This window comes from Phragmites australis, chromosome 15 (assembly GCF_958298935.1).
Source record: "Phragmites australis chromosome 15, lpPhrAust1.1, whole genome shotgun sequence".
Classification (NCBI taxonomy): domain Eukaryota; kingdom Viridiplantae; phylum Streptophyta; class Magnoliopsida; order Poales; family Poaceae; genus Phragmites; species Phragmites australis.
The window spans coordinates 5380404-5400420 of record NC_084935.1 but is presented as its reverse complement, the minus strand read 5'-3'; the positions used below and the strand labels follow the sequence as shown (position 1 = coordinate 5400420).

The following is a 20017-nucleotide window of genomic DNA, read 5'->3' as shown; positions in this document are numbered from 1 at the left end:
GCAGATTCGCTATTATAAAAATTCGAATTGCAAATTTGCCATTGAAACCGAGCGTCCTCCCTTACGTTTGCCACTATTTGGTCCTTCAGTTTAGAATCGTCAAATTTGAGGCACAAAATAAATCACGAAATTAATAAGAAAAATCAGTCACATGCAATGACTGGATTGCCTATACCCGTATGTGCTGTTTGGGTAGGGGGAAATAGAGGGTGGGAATGATATATGAGGGGTGGGATGGATTTAAACTCTTGTTTGGATGAAGGGAATGGGAAAAGTGGCCGGTTTTGGTTTGGGAAATCGGCTCCTCTTTTTCCACCATTTCAAACGGTGGGTGGGTTTTGGGCGGAATAGCACGGGATGAGATGCGAAATTACAAAATTGTTCCCGAGTGTTTGCCCTAGATATGCTCTCGATCCCCTATCCCACTCTGTTGTGTGCGTCATTTGAAGCGGCGGTGCCTGCGTTTGGCGATGGCAACAAGCAGCGCACGACGCCGAGTGAGCAAGGTCCACGGCAGCAGGAGCGCGGCCTCGCAGCGGCAAGCAGGAGCGTGGCCGCGAGCGGCGGCAAGCAGCGCGCGGCCTCGAGCGGCTTCAAGCAACGCGCGGCCTCACGGCAGCCCAAGCCTCAGCTCGTGAACTTCTCTTGTGTCCTGCTGCCTGGCTGTTTGGCTCCAACCGGCAGGTGCTTTCTTGCTTTCTTTACTGAATGATCTTGGTTGGTTGAATAGTGAGTGCTTGGCTTACTAAAATTAGTCGAAAGCTCCTTTCTTTATCTTATACTTGTTCCTTTCACTATTTCTTGCTCCTTGTGCACTCATCTTTGGGTAAAATAAATCTGAATCTTATCTTTAGTGAGGGATCAGGTTTACCTTGCTTCATCCTTGTTGGGGAAAATTAGGCTATGCTTCTGTATTTTAATTTAGATAGGCATTCTTGGGCATGTATTGAACTAAATCTTCCTATGTACAAATTGACTGATGATTGGACAGATTAAGAACATCTCTTTTCCTTGCACAGAGAATGGCTCCAGGGTGAATCAATATTTTAATGCACCATGGGGGTACTTTTTCAAAGCATGGTGACCTAATTTATGAGGGAGGTGAAGTCTCCCTTTTTAAAAACATTGATAAGGAAGAAACGTGCTACTTCTGCATATTAGGCCTTGCTAAAAGCGTAGGATTCAAAGATGGCGGTAATCTGTTTTATACCACTGGTGGTACTAATCTTGAAGCTGGCATAGACCATCTAAAAGATGATGCATCTGTATCTAAAATGATGAAGCTTGCAAACCAAAGCAGCTTTATAGATGTTTACATTCAGCACAATGAACATGATGCTATGAGCTATCCAACGGTTGTTGAAGCCGTCCAACATGACAACATTGATGAGGTACAATTTATGTTGCATTATAATGTTAGTCACATTAAGCAATGCATTTTTTGTGTTAATAATTTTGCACTTGTCTTGAGCATCTTTTTCCTTTAAATAATTGTGTTGTGCACCTAAGAAAGCTTTTTGCTGGCCTTTTAAGTGTTTGTAGCAAAGATGCCTTTTTTAATATCCTAATTGATTGATTACTTTGTTTGGAGCCACTAATTTTTTTTATGAATTACCTCCTTAAATTTTAATCTTGAACTTGCCAAATTTTATTTCACAGAAATGGCCCGACCTCCTGCCAGGAGCGATATGCTAATCTTGTGCCATGCAATGAGGTGACGTAGAATAAAATTTTTGCTGGCATTACATGTCCTTTTCCTGCATTGGGCAGTATTGGTTAGGAGGCGTCGATATATGCTGACTAGAGAGCCTTGTAGATTTGACCCAGCTAGTTGAAAAAAGAATTTGAATGATATGATATTCGAAAGTGATATCCTGTGTATTGAGCAGCTTCGGATGGATAGGCGTTGTTTTTGGGTTCTAACTGGGTTGGTGAGAGATATAGGCGGGCTGCAGGATACTAAGAGTGTGACTGTAGAAATGGTTGCAACGTTTCTACTTTCTACACATACTAGCATGTGACTAGAAGAGCTGCTTTATGAGGACAGATTATCAATGATCTCAAGAGACTATAAGTCGGCATTTCTATGTGTTAGGAGCAATTCTAAAGCTTTGGAGTGTGCTTCTTAAGAGTCCTGAACCAATCCCTGAAAATTGCAAGGATGAAAGGTGGAAGTGGTTTAAGCTAAAAGTAAATGAAAGCATATAGAGCCAAACATATGTTTTAAATGCAGTGGCTTTGGTTGGGATGACAAGAGAAAAATGGTTGTTGGAGACAAAGAGCTATTTATGGGCTGGGCAAAGGTATAATAATTTAAGATTTTTTATGTACTTTTTTTGTTAAATTATTTGCTTATAGATTTATAATATATATTGTAGTCTCGTCCTGGAGCACCTGCCTTGTACGGGAAGCCTTTTGTGAACTATGATAAGCTCTGTGAAATCTATGCAAATGATTTGGCTAAAGGAGGAAAGGCCAAAGGTCCAGGGGATCATCTTGAAGTGAATGAAGAGCAATCTACTGCAGACATTACTGAAACAACCAACCAAATTAAAACTGCAGATGAGTCAAATTATCATGCACCAAACCATAGCAGTAACCCCTCGAGTGGAATAAAATCTGGAGTTGGTCGTAAGAGAATCATGCTGGAAGATGATCTTGTCGCTACTGAATTGACAAATGTGTCAAAATCAATTAGAAGCCTCGTGGAAGTTGAAACAGGAAATACTGCTACTTTAAATGCTACGCAGGCTGCTTTTTTTGCAGGAAATTGAAGTTCAAAAGAAGCTTGATGAGAGGAATAAGCTGTTCCCTGAGCTGAAGAAAATATCCACCTTCAGTCAGCAACAGATCGTGAAGGCTGCACTTATCATTGGTCAGGATGCATCAAAGTTAAATCTTTTCTTTGACAGCCCAGCTGACTGTAAGCTTGAGTTTGTTCGCCAAGTTCTAGATAGTGCTAACTAAGTGGTTCATGTAGGACTTATCAAAGAATAAGATAGTAGCATAAGAAGGTAGTACCATCATAGTAACTGAACTACTCCTTAAATTAGTAGTTACAAATGGAAACTGAACAAATTACATTTATTAAGTATAAAAGCAACACAGACTACTCCTAACTTCTACCCTGACCCCTACCCTGGGCCCTGCCTCTGGCACGTTTTCGCTTACGTGCTGATGCTGGAACATCGGCCTTCTCCTTCTAAGGATGCTCGTAGGTGGAAGGTGTGTATCAATCAGGCATGTGGCGCTCATGCCTGGGCAACTGGAGACCATATGTGCCTTTCGCCTCCTCCTGCATAATCTGAGTGGATGGAGGTGAACTATACAACTGTGATGAGTCCATCACTTCTAAGGCCCCTACGTAGTCAAAGAACTAGTTCCCGCTAGAGTGCGGTGAACTCTCGAAAACCTGTGTGGTTGTATCGATGCAGATCAAACATGCGTTTATATCGTGCAGAAACAATTGAGTATTGTCATAGAATTCATAATAAATCAAACATTATGGAATAAACAGTCATGACATACCTGGCGTAGGAATACACACAGGCCTGACAAAACTAGAGCCTCCTGCATGGACATGTTGCGGCGGCTAAGGAGTATTGTGGCTATGCCCGGTCCATCCAGAATCTCTTATGAATTGGTGTGTGGCCCATCCAGAGCCTCCTACCTGCAAAATTGCTTAAATTGACAATGGATGGACCATTATAGATTTGAACATTTGCATAGAAAACTCTAAAATTGTGGCATAAAATAAATATATCAAACAAAATACCTAGTTAAAGTTACATAGATCTATAAGGACAAATTGCTAAGATTATGTAAATCTAAAACAATATTAAAAAAAATTACCTACGAAATACTTCTTTTACTCTAAGACTTCTTAGACTAAATAAAAAATTCTCAGACTAAAAAAATTACCTGGTCACGAAGCGGAGGCTGAGGACTAGTGTAGTACTGGTGGCCGAAGGCGGAGGAAGGTCGTGGGGGCCTCTGCGTGGAATGCGTGGCTAACGGCTCACCTACAACAACGTTAGGCTGTCGGCACGATGTGCATTCCACGATACGTCAGCCCTTGGTGGCTAAATGGGAGAACGCTTCAATGATATCATCAATCATCATACCACACGTGTCATCCTCACGCAGTCTAGTAGCTGAACTCGTTACCTCCTTGTGAATCTCTCTCCCAAAGTTGGACCGCTGTAGACAAGAAATCGTTAGCACTAGTAGTTATGTAAATGTAAAAATCATAAGAATTTGAATATTTCACGTACCGTAAGGTGTAGTGCCACTCCCGCATGTCCTAGGTAAAGGGCAGCAGTGCTAGCATATGATCGACATGGTGGGTCCACGAGACGAAGGAGACGTGTGCGAGTTTGTGTAGTGTACCACTGCAGGCAAGGTTCGGCTTACCGACCGAAGCTTGGTTACCGAGCTTCAGTGGTAATCGAGTTATCGCGGTTACCGTGGTTACTGGGTAAAAATTCAAAAAAATTCGGACAAAATTCATTTGGCAAAATTTGAAATTTGGGGGAAAAAATCGTAATTTTGCCCGCTCGGTAATCGGTCGAGTTGGACTGGTTACCGAGCGGTTTGCTCGGTAAATCGAGTGGTTTGGTTGGTAACCGAGGGATCAAAAACCGTCCGAATTGCTACGATAACCGAACGATTTTGAGCGATTACCGAGCGGTATGGACGCATTATCAATAATTATGTAGGAAAATAATAAGAAATAAAAATTCACCAATAAATCATGGCAAAAATAGTATAGTACCATAGTATATTTTGTAATATCTCCACACATGTTCAAATCGCTAGTCAACTCAATTAAACAAAAATTATCAATGGTTAGCCAATTAATAAACTTATTTGAACAAATATTAGCACCATTTGCACCTAAAATTGATAGTAAATGGTCGATTGTCTAGCACGAATATTACTAACATTTGCATGTACACGGACAATTCAATGTAATAAGGTCCATAACCCAATGAATCAACCGCTACATGTTCCTAATCAACTACATGACGAACTGTTGCCCTTGTAACACCGCTTAGCGAGCATTTTACAGAAAAAAGCTACTAAACAGTCCACAACCGAACATATCACGCAGTGCATTGTTGAAATACCACGCAATCTACAACTACCGACCATATAACCTCGATTACCGACCGATAAACATTATAAATTGAAGCGGTTGCGGCGGTTACCGAACCTGGACCGACGGTTACCGAGGTGCAGTGATAGCTGGCGATGCGCTGGGTGCAGCCCATCGGTTACCGCTTGAATGCGATCGGTAACCGACCACCCTCACTCGATTACCGAACCTGCCTCACCGGAGAACACCGGAATAGGTCGGGCGGTCGCCGGCGCCGCGCCTGGTGCTGCGGGAGGTGGGGGTGGAGAAAGTCTGCAGTGCACAGATAGCTCCAAACCGACGCATTCTTATCCACTGACCGTGGGCCGAAAACAGGCCTGTCTCTACTGTACATTCTACCCAGTACACAAAACAGCCCATTTAAAAGATATCCGAACTTTGCCCGTCAGTTTGGATGTCCAAACGATATTTGTTTAAAATTTGGTTTTCATAGATACTCTTGAAATTATCTCAGTTTTTTATCGGATATTTTTTTTGGATTTTTTGATTTTTTTCAAAATCGGTTTGAATTTTTTGAATTCAAATTCGGTAACCGCTCAACTTTTGAAACCGAACCGCACCGAGAAGGTCGGTAACCGCGTTTTTTCGTCGGTAATCGTCGCATTTTTGAACCCTGACTGCAGGTACTGTTGGTAACAGTAGTCGTCGTATGACACACTAAACTCGATCACGTGCACAAGAGCGTTGGCCCACTGTTGCACCCAGGTTTGCATCCTGATGGTCAGGTTAGCCATGGTCCTTGATGGCCCTTTCGTCAACAACCTACAATGGAGTGTCAATTAGAGAAATGCAATATACATAATACAACGAGGTATGTGACATTAGAACTTACGAGTGTACGGTAGCAGGAACACGGTCTCCTAGCGGTATCGGGACCTCCTGGCGCCGTCCAAACTGGTGCATCACTCGGTGGATGGCATAGTCCTCGACGAATACCGTGGGTGGAGGTGAACATCACCCAACAGAACAACCATAGCAGGTAAGACTCCAGGTGTCGAGCAAGCTGGTACTCTGTTGGATCCTCGGCCATCCTATCCACTTGCATAATTTGATTGATTGTTATTACCGATAATAAATGGACAAAGCACGTGCAATATGAAATTAAAGAAGCAACAAAAAATATTACTAACCCTGAATTGTCCAACCATTACTTCTGATGCACCGCAATAGGCAAGACATTTAGTGGCCCAAGTATGACTCCCTGAAACTTCTCAAACAAGTCCTGCTGCCAACCAGCTGTAGTGATCGAGGGGCCAATCGGTTCACCATAAATTGGTAACCCAGTCAGCATGGAGACGTCTTGTAATGTGACTGCCATCTCCCTAAATGGCATGTGGAACGTGTATGTCTCCGGCTTCTATCATTCCACCAAAGCCAAAATAAGGGAATGGTCAAATGGGAACCGACGTGACTGCTCCAACTAACCCTCGTCCTTGTGACCCTCAGCCACCTGATGCAGACCCGCATCCTCATCTGTTGCCTGAATCATCCATGCAAGCGGAAGAAGTCCTGCGCGACCCAACCTGCAAATACATGAGCTGATTAGTTACGACAAGTTAAATATCCCTCCATGCAAATTGAACCATGTGTACAACCTGCTGAACCAGTGGAGATGCAGTCGTCAAACCATCTTTGGCGCACAGATCCGAAACACAAGCATACTTGAAGGGCCACGCGTGGCCTGTAAGAAGCCACGGAGACGCTCATCCGGAGACTCTCATCCATAGAACGATCGAGAAGCTCATACGACAGCTCCATCCCTGCAAAAAAAAAGAATAACATATAACACATAGTTCTTTTAAATTGATGACCACATAATTCATACGTCAACAACATAAATCATACACAAACAACTTCATATGACAAAGAGAATATAAATAATACACAAATAATACCACATAGTTTTTACATCAATAACATAAAAATATACAAACAACTATAGAATCACATAGTTCCTAAGTAGTATATCCGTCATGGTCTGCCCTAATCCCATGCACTGTTTGTCCTCTACGTACAACTCTCCCACATCGACTACCGATGGATGGCCCTGCTCCATCATCGCCGTGGTTAGATAGTGGGCAATACTTTGCCTTGTGACCATACTCATCATACTCACTGCACCTCCTCACAGGCCCACCAAATTCAGCTTAATCCATATCGTTATGAATACGCTTAGTCTGCTGTCGACCACATTTTCCATAGGAATATCAAAGCAACATCATAGGAGGCAGACATATCGGCATATCTCTACCGTAAACTGTGAAGTCATCATGTGCATTGAATCCACGGAAGGCTCCAGTCCATGTCACCAATACATTTTCCTTCAAGTAAAATTGTGACACATATACTGAGTTTCTCACACCCACTTGTGATAATGCAGCTATCAAATAAGAACATGAGACATGTAAAAGCTTCGGTTTGTTGCAAGAACATTCACACCATTCATTGAAAACTTGTCTTAGGTTCACCTCATGAGTGACAATTCTTGTATCGCTCCTCACTCCTCCTTTTGAGCTCAGGGTTATCTCGAAGTGGTGCTCATTGACGTCCATGCTATGAACCATATGTTCTACTGCCTTCTTGTTCTTCTTTTTAAGGTACTTCATCATATGTTGGGCATACAGTGTACGCATTGTTGTACAGTAAATAACAGCAGCAACATACCTCTTCTGGTAGTAACCAATCATGTCGTGCAACATTCCTTCAACAATTGCAACAATTAGGAGTCCATGCAGCCCTCTAATGACTTAATTATAAACCTCTGCTATATTTATAGTCATGATGCCATACCTACCAAAAAACATCAAAATAAATAGGTATCAACTTTCAAACATACTGATTCATACTACACATAGTCATAAAGAGATAGCCCAGTACACGAATCGAGCACTTCGGTGTCATAGAGTAAGGACCACTTCTCCTTTGGCTCTGTCTCAATCTAGTGCGAGAAACATTTGATGCTTCTTGTCGACCTTCTTCTCATATTAGGAGGATCAATGCCTTCTCCAAGAGACGGCAGTGCCTCCGGTACTGAGATATCATTAGTAGCTAGCTTCTTATTTCTTTCGTGCACGTCCGTCCCTGTATTCTTATCCAACTCCTTCCACAGAGCATCAAACTTACGATTTTGGTTCTAACTGCACAACCTCTTGAACATGTCCATCAGTGCTTTGCTCTTGAATTGCTTATAGAAATTTGCTCCCACGTGACACATGCACCACCTGTTCTACAGGTCAGTCCATGAGAACGGTTCACTTGAATCCTCTTGCGGTGTCTTTATAGCAGATAAGATCCTAGCATGTCGATAATATATGATGCAAACATTAGGGTAATCATTTATAACCCCATAAGATGCCTAAAAAATCAGAGCCAGCTCAACCTGCTCTCATCCTCTACAAACGTAAATGTCAAAAGAAATATTAGGTTATTTGCATCAACACCAATTACAGTAAGAATCTAGCCTTTGTACTTCCCAGTCAAGAATGTATCATCCACACAAAGCAAAGTACGACACTGCTGGAAGGACTAAATACACTAACCTGAAGCAAAAAAAAAAGCACATTGGAAAATCCTAGGCTGGTTTTCATCAAGTTCAGTCTCCTTGAAAGAGGTGTATGTGTCGGGATTTCTGTCCTTTAGAATTTAAAGCACACGTGGTAGGTTGCAATAAGGGGCCTCATATGTACCCTACCGTTTTTTCAAGGCTTTCTGCTTCGCACGTCAACCATTTTGATAAGTAATCTCATATTTGAACTATCATAATTTTGCTCATTGAATGAACGAGCATTCTATGTCCTGCTTCTGAATAATCTCAATGAACAATTCATTTGTAATTGGTGCAGCAGTGAGGTTGCGGTGCTTCCGACCAACATTTTCCAGCATACAATTGTGTTGAACTACTCTAGAGGCTACCCAATGGGTTGAATGCTTTGCCTTGTATGCATAAACAAAGAAGCTACATCCAGGAGTTCTGCACTTGACACTGTACTTTTCTGAGCTTGATACAGCAACAAATAGCTCTCTGTGTGATGTCACTGCCCATCGTGCTACTGCATCCTTCATTTTAAATCGATTGGGGGAACACCTGATTTAGGTGAACCATATTCCCAATGGGAGTCACGGTTCTCCATAACTTGCATCCTCGCTTTGTCAGGAATGCTCTATTCTTCTGGGATGACAATATTAGAGCACTTATTGTCTTCATCATCATCTACATTTACACATTCCAATAAAGCTTCTTCCTCATGAATTGCATTAAGGTCTATGTTCTCGAGCTCAACAATAATTTCTTCAATTCCCTCCCCTGCATCGGCCTGACCCTCAACCTCTGCCGCCTGCTTATGCACAACAACTTCAGCCTCAGTCGTCTGCTTTTGCTCAACTTCCTCTGTCGACATTGCATACCCTCGTACATCCTCTTCTTCTACCGATGCCGTTGCATTGCTACTATCATATGCTTCTCTTGGATATGGTTGCACTAGGATATTAAACTCAGTCCGACGCCGTTTGCATCACTCCAACCATTTCAACCACTCGTCTGTCTGATACACCGGCTTAACTCCCAAAAACTAGATTTAACATACGAGTCAACATGCACTGCATGGTAACAGAATAAATCTAGAGGTCAAACTGAAAATATTGAGTGAACCACATTTTCATCTTCTTCATCCTTGTACCCTCATAGTTTGGGTGCTCAAGGATGGTAAATGAAAAATTACTCAAATCAACACCAGATAGACCGTTACGAATTTCACCATCTCCATAGAATACTCTAAGATATATAGAGTTCAACATAACTATGACCTAAAAAAATATATGAATTAAAATATCAACTTATATTGTATTCATACAATATGACTAACTTAAAATTAACATAATGATCAATTATTTTCCCTAAAATGTGAATTATTTATAGTCTTTGTTGCCAAAATATAATCAATATTACAGTCCTAAATCTAAATCAGAGATAACATAATTAAATAAATATATTACAAGTAACAACAAATTGCATATATTTAATTCTAAAGAACTTACTAATTAATACCATTGAATTTAAAACTTTAACAGAAATACTTTGGTGTTGTATTAGTTTTTTATGCTCTCTTTGTTTTATTGTTTTCTGTTGCAAACTATATGAAATAATTGCAATGTCAACTTCGTTATTTTTCCGGAGCACTCTGGACCCATTAGTTGTAACCAGTCCTTTCATGCCAAAGAAAATTAATCTTTTTTTTTGCGAGGAAAAGAAAAGGAAAAAATAAAGTTAATCTTTGGTTCATCATTCGTGCAAACACAAACAACTTAAGAGGCAACAAACATTAGAATACATTAGAAGAGACTCGTTGGTTGGCTGTGCAAAACAAAAACAAAAATGCAGTACCCCTCTGCCTTGGCCGGGATGAGCGATCCGCTCCTTGGTTCACACGGTGCTGTGTAAGTGAGTCCTCGGGATTGGTGGCTTTGAATTTTGAAGTAAATGTATTTTTTTTTACATCGTGTGTCCATTTTGAATACCATTTGAATCATGATAGTTTTAGATTTAATGCACAAAATGTGATCCTATTGATATTTTTTACTTTATAGAAAAATTCAACGATTTGAATCGTAATAGAGTAGCAGTAGTTGCGCTTGACGTGTACTATTTAAATCCATGTTGGCTTGTTAGAGTTAGTTTCCTGCTAGCTGGAACATGCTAGTTGAGGCGTGCATGGAGAGTTGGGAGGGTAATTTATTCTGATTATTTGTTTATCTTTTGAAAAATATCCGTATATGGTAGGTTGTGAGTAGTATTTAAGTATCAATAGGTAGTGAAAAATACTATCCGGTAGGTAGATGTACCCATATCTGTAAAATTCATGTACCTATATAGTTCTCTGATGATATCCTTATTTTAGTGTTCACATGTTCATTTGAGCCTTTTAAGTGCTCATTTGTTCAAATATTCATTTGATTTGAAATTAAGCTGTGCTTCAGAATAGATGATCATACTAAAGTTCAATATACGTCTTGCTAAAATCATATTGAAATAATACGTCTTGTTGAAATTATTTGAGCTAAAATCATATTAAAATTATTTATTTATATATCTTGCTAAAATTATTTATATATCTTATTGCAACCATTACACTATCTTCGTATAGAATGAACAAATGATGCATGAAACTTATGATAATATTTGGCACATTTATTATGACAAGTGGGTAAACAAGTGTACCCGTGGATGATGGGTACCGTGAGTGATGAGTTTGGAGGCCGCTCTTCGCCCGTGGGTATTCACGGATATACCTATGGGTGGATAAAATTAACGAATACAGATATAAGTAAGCACTTAACTATATCTACCGTATCCGATTGTTATCTCTAACTGAGAGTGAAGTAGTTCCAGCAGTTCTTGCATAATGTGCGTGTGATTTTTGGTAATTAGATGTTGGCCTGACTATTGTAGCATTGCTCAATGGGTGTAAATATATAGTATTATCTTAGCCTAGGAGTGAAACTCGAGCTTCACTCTGTGACCTGATTCGATAGATGTAAGCTCTGTATCTGCTCATACAGATAGATCTATTTATTAATATCACAAAATCTTCTTTATATAAGTAAACAATCATAATTTTAACTCTTATATCTATTTATGCAGCCTCAGATTTAATCAATCAAATAGAAATATTATCTCAAACTATTCTGAAAGATATAAATAATCAAATACTCTTCTTTTAAATAAATATCACTCCGCTCAACTCGTCTCCGCTAAGCATACTTATATAATGCAGTGTTATGAAATTTCCTCTGAAAAACTAAACACACTCTAAGTGGCGTTGTAGTGCTTTTGAGTTGAGCCGAGAGGCAGTATAGAAACCAGTGCTAAACAGTTGCAACATCGATCAGCAATCCTCTTGTGTTTATCTTCTCCATCGTCGAGTGTGTCAGTGCGTGTTTACCGCCATGAGCGAGTTCTCCCTTGGGCTTGTTCCAATTATATCTAGTTCTTTTCTTTTATTCAATCTCACCGTATGTCAATCCCATCGATGCTCAAGCGTGTATAGTTAAGTGTAGTTGTTGATGTCGCCGTTCAGCCCGTGGCAGAGGCAGAAAAGTGAGCTGTTGTTGACGACGGACCTAAAGCCGTCGCAGCATCTGCGCTGCGGAGCCGGAGGTGGTGTCGATGAGTCAGCGCGTGGCCGTTGCCCGCTGGAGCCGCGGCCGCAGCGTTGGTGAAGGCGAGGAGCAAGATCACGAAGGAAGCAGACAACTTTCCCATCTTCATGTTCTTGGCACTAAGCTTCCGATGTTATACTTAAATTATTTTTCTTTATAGGAGAAGTGTGCCACGTAACACTTACTAGCAATAGCAAATGTATTTCACACACGTGAAATTAATTGAAGATATAGTAATATATAAAATATAAATATTAGATGGGTATATATGAAAGATAAATAATAAAAAATCAAATATATTTTTGAATGTATAGAAGATAAATATTTAATGTCTAAATATGAAATACAATTAATATAGAGATAGTTTGTTTTTGCTTTAACTCGTGTATTATAGAGTATAGATGACTATACTAATGTGTTTAACGTGACTCATCAAGAATATGTTTGGTTGTTCGAATGAGATTTTGTAAAGTTATATGTATAAGCAGTTTGAAGAAAGTAGATTGAGTAGAGTTATATGTATTGAAAAAAAAAAGTGTTCGGTTGGTTATATCTAAAGCCGCATGAGCTGATGTAATGAGCTAATTTTCTGTTTGGTTGACTAAATTTGAGCCACATGAACAAATAAAAAATTAAGATTGTGATTAGTTACTCGTACGAAGATAATTTTGTGATACTAAAATGTGGGCCCGTCTGTATGCGCTCAGCTAGAATCAAGTTATATATTTGCATCTACTCATACAAATGAAAACAGTAGATACAATAATTAAACACGCTTATTTTTGAGACTATACGTATTTATTTATACATATTAAGAAAAATTCAGGAACCAAGCAGACCCGAGGTATATTATTTGGACATTCAAATATAGCACACGCTGATATCAAGTGATGGAAATTGTGAGGCATGCAAAAAAATGAGAAGAAAGAAGGAAATGAGCTTAATGCTATTAGTCATTAATTTTCTCTTGCACAAACCAGTCCGTAAGAAAATTAATCTTTGATTCATGATTCGTACCAAAAAAAACAAAGAAACACGCAGAGCATCCAAATACATTAGAAGATTTGTTGGTGGGCTATGCTGTTAGAACATTCGAGCTTGACCTATTATATTTATATAATTTTAATAAATTTTAAAAACTCATATGTGAAAAGAGGTCGCTGTCCTTTTAGTCCTACTTTACTAAGTAGAGATAGAAAAATAACAAGTTAATAAGAATTGTCTTATTCACTCACTTAGCATGTATGAATAAAAATATTAGGAGAACATACTTGTACACACACAATGGGCCGAGCTGTGACCTGGGCAAAGGACATAAGTGTGCGACACATGCGTAGCTAGTTCACCAAAATTGAGTCTAATTACTTGCGCAGTGCTACATCCTTTTACAATTATATATATATATATATATCAGTTGTGTGTATATATATCAATTGCGGCCACCACATAAGGATACAACATGTTAAGGTTTTGTCTCACTCTGTGCTGCACCATCACACAAAGTCTACTCTATCCTGCTGTTTTGGCGTGTATTGACAAACGAGAGAGCAGATTTTCAGAACCCGTCGCTCTTGAGATCCTGTACCGAAAGAAGTTGAATAAGATTTTTAGGAGCGTTCGTCGCGATTGCTCATAATTTGTTTCATCTACATCATCATGGCCTGAATACTCTACGATATCTTCGTCATTGTCTGTTGCATCATTATTATAGAGATATTTACATCTCACACTACCGACGGGAATATTCACTGTGATCTGTTATGTTCATCATACATAGCTAGCCTATCCTAAAATATATTAAAGAGAAATATATCTAAGATAAACTCTTACAGTATAATCATAGTAGCCAAACGGTTCTGGTTCATATTATATTTAAGAATTAAATTAAATTTAAAAGTACGTTTTTATCCAACATATGCAAAAGCAAAAAGCTGCGCTAGTCACGAATCTCTTGTGTACCAATGCTTAGAGCCTTTTATTTTGTTTTAGTGGACTGTCTGTTCTCCGTCTCCACGCGGCCTCGCGGTGGTCCGGCGATGTGCTGAGGTGGCTGGGATCCACATCAGACTTGTAGAGCCAATCTATATACGCTTGCGTGGTGAAGCGCAGCTATAAGACCATTTTTAACTTTTTTATTTTATTTTTTTCTGATTCTTTTATCTGTTTTTTTAATTTATTTTTCATCATCTCCATCAGCTTCTTTTCGAAGAAATTTATAAAGAAAAAGGAGAGAAAATTATGTCCAAAAGAGAATGATTTTAAGAATTTCTTTCTAAATAGAACCGTAAAATGAAACTATTAAAACGATTAAAAAACAAAAATATTTTTACAAAAGATTCTAAGTGACGAAGGAAATCCGCTACACATATCTAACAAGTCCACGCCGTCTAACCACGAGGCCGCACACGGGCCTTTTGGCGCGGGTAGAGCACTCGAACGACCACCACCCCGCGCAGGGCACGTCCATCTCCCGAGCGGCATCTCCCGAGCGGCATAGTAGTGAATGCAGAGGGTAGTCTTAAGTAAGTCGAGACTATTTTAAGATCTAGCTTAATTTAATTTAGTATACAGCTTAGCTTACAGTTCATAAAAAAATAAAAAATAAAAGTCTAATTGAATGGCTACCTAACGCTCTCACTCTGACTCTGATCCGCCACTGCAGCGGCAGGCAGCTAGCCGGCCGGCCGGCCAGTTCGAGCCGAGTGCTCCGATCCACCGCGGCGCCGTGGCCTGTCGCGCGGCCGCACCAGGCGATCGATGCGCGCGGCACGGCAACGGCGGGACGAGCACGTACAGGTACGCGCGCCGCGCGCGTGGCGAGCCAACTGAACGAAGGTGCCCGGCTGCAGGCTTGGCTCGTTTACCAGGTGCGACGATGATTTGAGCCCAAATTTGTCGCGCCCCGGCCATACGGTACCTTGCCATGTAAAACTGCCGGTCGTGCGAGTGCAAGTTGACGGCCTATGCAACTTCAGTGGCTTGCTGCCGCGTCAGCATGGGAAAGTTCCTTCCAGAAGCAAATTGCACCGGTCGTTTTCGCGGAGTACCCGCCGGAGTTGGGCGTGTTGACGACGGCCCTTGCACGAGTAGTCCCAAGTGCGCGGCGCTAGGGTATTTTAATGGATGAGGAACGTTCTCGCTGCTGCGGCTGGCGGCTGGGACGTCGTCACGTCAATCCATCAAAGCCGACGACGCGGCGAAGGAATTCAGAAACGGCAGCATGGCCAGCTGAGTCTGGTCTCCGCTGGGACCGAGGCAGGCGCCTACCAGCCAGGGTCCACGGGTCCGGGTTGAGCTGCCCCCCTTCATAATTTTAGCGGAATAGAATTTCTGACTTCACCAACTAATAAAGTTAGATAATTTTAAATTGACGCAAACCGTTTTGGATTTGAAGTGGATACATTAGATCTGATACTATAATATATTTTATTATAGTGTTTGAAGTCACGGTACTGTTTATTCGTGATTTTGCTATGCTAGAGTTAGAGAATTTCGACCCAATTTTAGCATATCTTAGGAGACTCAAACCTCTGGTCAGATGCGTTTTCAGTAACCTGGTCAGGTACATCATCTCTGCTGCTCATTGCGTCCCTTGGTTTTGTTACGTGAACTCCATATCCAAAGTAAACAACCTGCACGTCATCGCCGAAGTTCGCGTGGCGTTGGCGTTAACCACCTAGGAAAACAAAACCCCGTGCCCACCCCTCGGGACACGCTGCTTTTCGCCAAACTCTCGTGGCCGAGGCCGGCACGCAACGCAGGCAAACGGTAACCGGGGTCAACCCCGGACGCCGGAGGCGAGTTACAAGACGGCCCACCCCACCAGCGACCAGGGCGGGGCCACGTTCCCGACGCGGTTGTGGAAGCGGTGAAGGACCCAGAGGCACGCGCATTCCCGTCTATAAAAACCACCCGACCCGACCGACCCATCCGTCCATCCCGTCTCGCCCAAATCCCCCAACCCGACGCAGCCAAGGCTCCCCTGCTCCGCCTCCGGTCGCAAGGGAGGAGGAGAAGATGAGCTACTACGGCCAGCAGCCCCCCGTCGGCGTCCCGCCGCAGCAAGGTGCGGCGGCCGGCTTCTCTTTCATTTTCTTTTTGTGTATTTCTTTGCTTCCTTTTTGTGATTTGTAAGGCTAAAATATTTGGCGTATGGATCTTGATTTCTTCAGGCTACCCGGGGAAGGACGGCTACCCACCGCCGGGGTACCCTCCGGCCGGCTACCCCCCGCCGGCGCAGGGCTACCCACCTGCGGGGTACCCGCAGCAGGGCTACCCGCAGCAGGGCTACCCGCCGCCGTACGCGCAGCAGCCGCCGCCCCGGCAGCAGCAGAGCAGCGGGCCTTCCTTCATGGAGGGATGGTGCGTTCGTCCTCCTCTCATCTCCTCCTCCACTTTCCCTGTACAGGTTTATATGTTGTTAGATTGGATGTTTCTGAAATCTGTTGCTAGATTAGATCAAAAGCATATGACTTGGGTTAGCAGCTTCGTTAGGATCACCGGTCAGATCTATCTGCCGGCGAGCGCTTCTGAGTTCTGGCCGGTTTGGGCTGGGGGCGGCGCCCGTCGCGCTCGTGCGCACGTGGTGGGGCCCCGTGACTTGACTCGTCAACCACCCAGCCTTGGGAAAGGATTCACAGCACTCCGCCGTTGGAGCGGAAAGGGACGAACCAGATTTAGCGCTACCGTACCTTCACGCCTGTCAGGGGTCCGGATCTGGAAAGGGGGCCGCCAGCCTAGTGGTCTTGACGGTCGCTACACGCAAACGCGCACACGTATCCCCCACCGCGAGCGGCTGTCTCATCCCTCCTAGGGGCTAAAGCTGGTCAAATGGACCAGGCCAAATGGCCAGCACGAGGCATGATTATTTTCGCCCGGTCAAGGACGGCAACGCACGATGATAAACGGGTTGGACCGGCGGCACGATGGTCTGGGCCATGCCCGTGCTGTAGCTACCGCACGTCGGCAACACATTCGTTTAAGTTTTTCTATTTTTTTAAATATATTATATATTTTGTTTAGTTTTGATATTAACACAACTCTGAAGCATAATGTAGTGCGCCTAGCCTAAATGCATGAAATCTCCTCTTCGATTCCCAGTGACCTCAATTTTTTGCGGTACGGCCTGTTTGGCAAACTGACCTAAACGGGTAGTGCTTAGCTGGGCCTGGGCCGTGCCATGCTAGGCGGCCCAATTGGCCATGTCTGGCTAGGGCCGTCCGATCTAACACAGGCGGTTGGGATTTCGAGTCACATTTTTTTGCGATCGTTGTGATCTGCACTAGTCGCTGGAGAAAAATATCCAAGGAGTTGCTGTCAAGTGTGAAAGCCCCAGACTTTCAGATTCCTTCAGCGAGAAAGAGACAGGTCACCAGGATAATATATTCTCCTCTTTTGTTCAAAAAGGATATTATTTCATTTGGTCATAAATGCATTTTGAATAAGACATGATCTTTGATATATAGGTTTGATCATTATTTTTTATTAGAATATATTTATAAAATCTATTGAATTTATGATATTATGAAAATATTTTTCAAGATAAATTTACACATAATTTTAAGGTTTTTCAAACTAAATATTTTAAAAGCTATTGTTAGTCAGTTTTGATCGAATCTTTTCCAAAACAACATGCATTTATGACCATGGAGGGAGTATATTTCATTGACGCACTGATACCAAAGAGATAGAGTAGTATCTGGTTGATGTTGTAGTAGTGTTGTGCTTACATTATCGCAATTGGAGATTGGAATATGTCGATGGATAGCTGGGCATTGTGAAGAAGCATATTACATCATGTTAAAGCTATGCATCAATGCTATCTTTACATTTGAATAAAGCATATTTCATAACGGGCTATGCTTTCCATCGTTTGACCTTATCTGATGATCATCATACTTGTGCTCGAACAGCTTGGCTGCCCTCTGCTGCTGCTGCCTCCTGGACGCCTGCTTCTGAGAGGGACGACGCCGGATCCAACAAGGCGGCAAGGAAGAAGTGGAACTCATACTGTGCTTGAAATGCTAGTGCGCTGCTAGCTTTCTTGCTCTGCATTATGGATCTTTTTTTTCTCTCCTTTTATGAACCCCCTGCAATGGGACTATTAGTACTCGGTTGGTGCTGATGAGTCACTAGGTTCGTGTGTATTCTGTTGATTTATATGCTTCTGGTGGAATTCAACCCGGGATTGTGGAGTGCAACTTGGCGTTTTCTATCTGCTGTTTTGGTTGGTTTCTTCGCCGTTACTCAGCACTGTTGGTAGGATCACGTTTGCGTGCTTTGAAATATCTGCTGCGCGTTAGCCGCCGGGTCTCGCTCGCCCGTGATCTTTCACCGTGTGGCGCGCTTTATTTGAATGGTTGTATTCAGCTGCGGACATAGCGAAGTTATAGAGAGGTCTGATCTTCCTTCATCTCATCTCACTCTTCGCTTGGAAAAAATAGAAGGGGCAGCCCCGGTAGGGGGTTGAGCTCCTCCCGTCTCTCTCGAGGATCCGACCTGATCTTATCTGACCTGTGACATTGGCGCAGGAGGTGGATGCGCAGCATGAACCCACGGTGAGTTGTTAAAATCAGAGCGTCACTGTAAAACGCAACCTGGGTAGCTGCTTCCTGCTCGACTTGCGGGGTCAGCGTAGCTGCAGCAGCAGTCCGTTGTTTGCTCGTGCATACGTGAGACGTTCAGCTTTGCGATGTTTTGGGATGAGCCTGTTTCCCCAGGCCCGAACCATCGGAAACGTTCATACGGTAGATTAGTGACCACGCATCTTCTGTAAGAGGGAGAGAGGGATAGTTGTGTTGGTACGTGCTCCAATCACCCAACTGCAGATGCAATGCACACGGCACGCCTTGTCACCTGGTAGTCCGGCACACGCCAACGACTCCACGCACGGGGAAATGGTATTAAGAAAAAAAAATAGTCGTGGAACAAAGAAATTGGACTCACGAGTCACTGCCTCACCGTGTCACGCTCCAATCATCCAACTGGATGTGTAAGCGCGTACACCACGCATTTCTAGCATTAGCAGGCACTTCTCCTTTTTAAGGAGACCTTACCAAGAAGCCATGAACTCAAATGTCTTTCTTTCATGATAAGAGTACATCTTGGGTAAGCACTTATCGTGTGTCAGCTCTCACCCTAAATTTTTGAGTATGCAATAGTAGTGCAGGAAACCATGTGACCCTAGATATGCGATCAAGACCTCCTTTGGTGTTTCTAGTGGACCCAGCTTTCAACACTTGGCGTTGATTCTACAAGTGCAGGTCTCCATCTAACAGAAATCCTACACGAATCAGGTCTACAAGCCAAAACATGCAAGGGGCTCAGTAATTGTTTGGCAGTAGCAAGTGACAAACTTGCCATACTTGCCTTTCATCAGGACGGCGTTACGCAGCGCAATGCACCTTCTACTCAGAGCTGTGGTTGAGAAAGTCTGGCGTTCCACCATGTGGTACTATACTTCTATGGAACATTCACCCATGAATGCTATTTGTATCCAACTTCTTGCCGGCTCGGGAACGTCGCGTGCTCATACCTTGACATCCATGTGCATCAGCGTTTCGTGTGTACAAAACCTGACGCAAAACACACTAACTTCGCCATGAATGTTCAATCCATACCAACTTCTCGTCATTATATAAAGAAATATCAGCATCAGATTCTCGTCGAAAATGCCTTGCCTCTGATCTTAGCAGATGAAAAGCC

At 42.5% G+C, this 20017-nt stretch overlaps 2 protein-coding genes across 4 annotated transcripts; both read left to right on the top strand.

Moving 5' to 3' along the window:
• Positions 1-312: 312 nt before the first annotated feature.
• On the top strand, positions 313-3102 carry LOC133893706 (uncharacterized). Of its 3 annotated transcripts, none has more exons than XR_009904551.1 (3): positions 313-684; positions 1020-2303; positions 2379-3102. XR_009904551.1 is itself a non-coding variant. In XM_062334799.1 (3 exons), the coding sequence occupies exons 2-3, from the start codon at positions 2262-2264 to the stop codon at positions 2772-2774; spliced, it is 438 nt and encodes a 145-aa protein (XP_062190783.1). In that variant the 5' UTR covers positions 321-684; positions 1660-2261; the 3' UTR covers positions 2775-3102. The 3 variants fall into 3 exon arrangements, 2 of the variants coding, with proteins under 2 accessions (XP_062190783.1, XP_062190782.1); XM_062334799.1 differs by having other exon boundaries at positions 321-684; positions 1660-2303; XM_062334798.1 differs by having other exon boundaries at positions 321-2303.
• Positions 3103-16154: 13052 nt separating this feature from the next.
• Positions 16155-18513, top strand: LOC133892313 (cysteine-rich and transmembrane domain-containing protein WIH2-like). The gene is made up of 3 exons (XM_062332997.1): positions 16155-16379; positions 16486-16675; positions 18226-18513. The coding sequence occupies exons 1-3, from the start codon at positions 16331-16333 to the stop codon at positions 18269-18271; spliced, it is 285 nt and encodes a 94-aa protein (XP_062188981.1). The 5' UTR covers positions 16155-16330; the 3' UTR covers positions 18272-18513.
• Positions 18514-20017: the final 1504 nt, after the last annotated feature.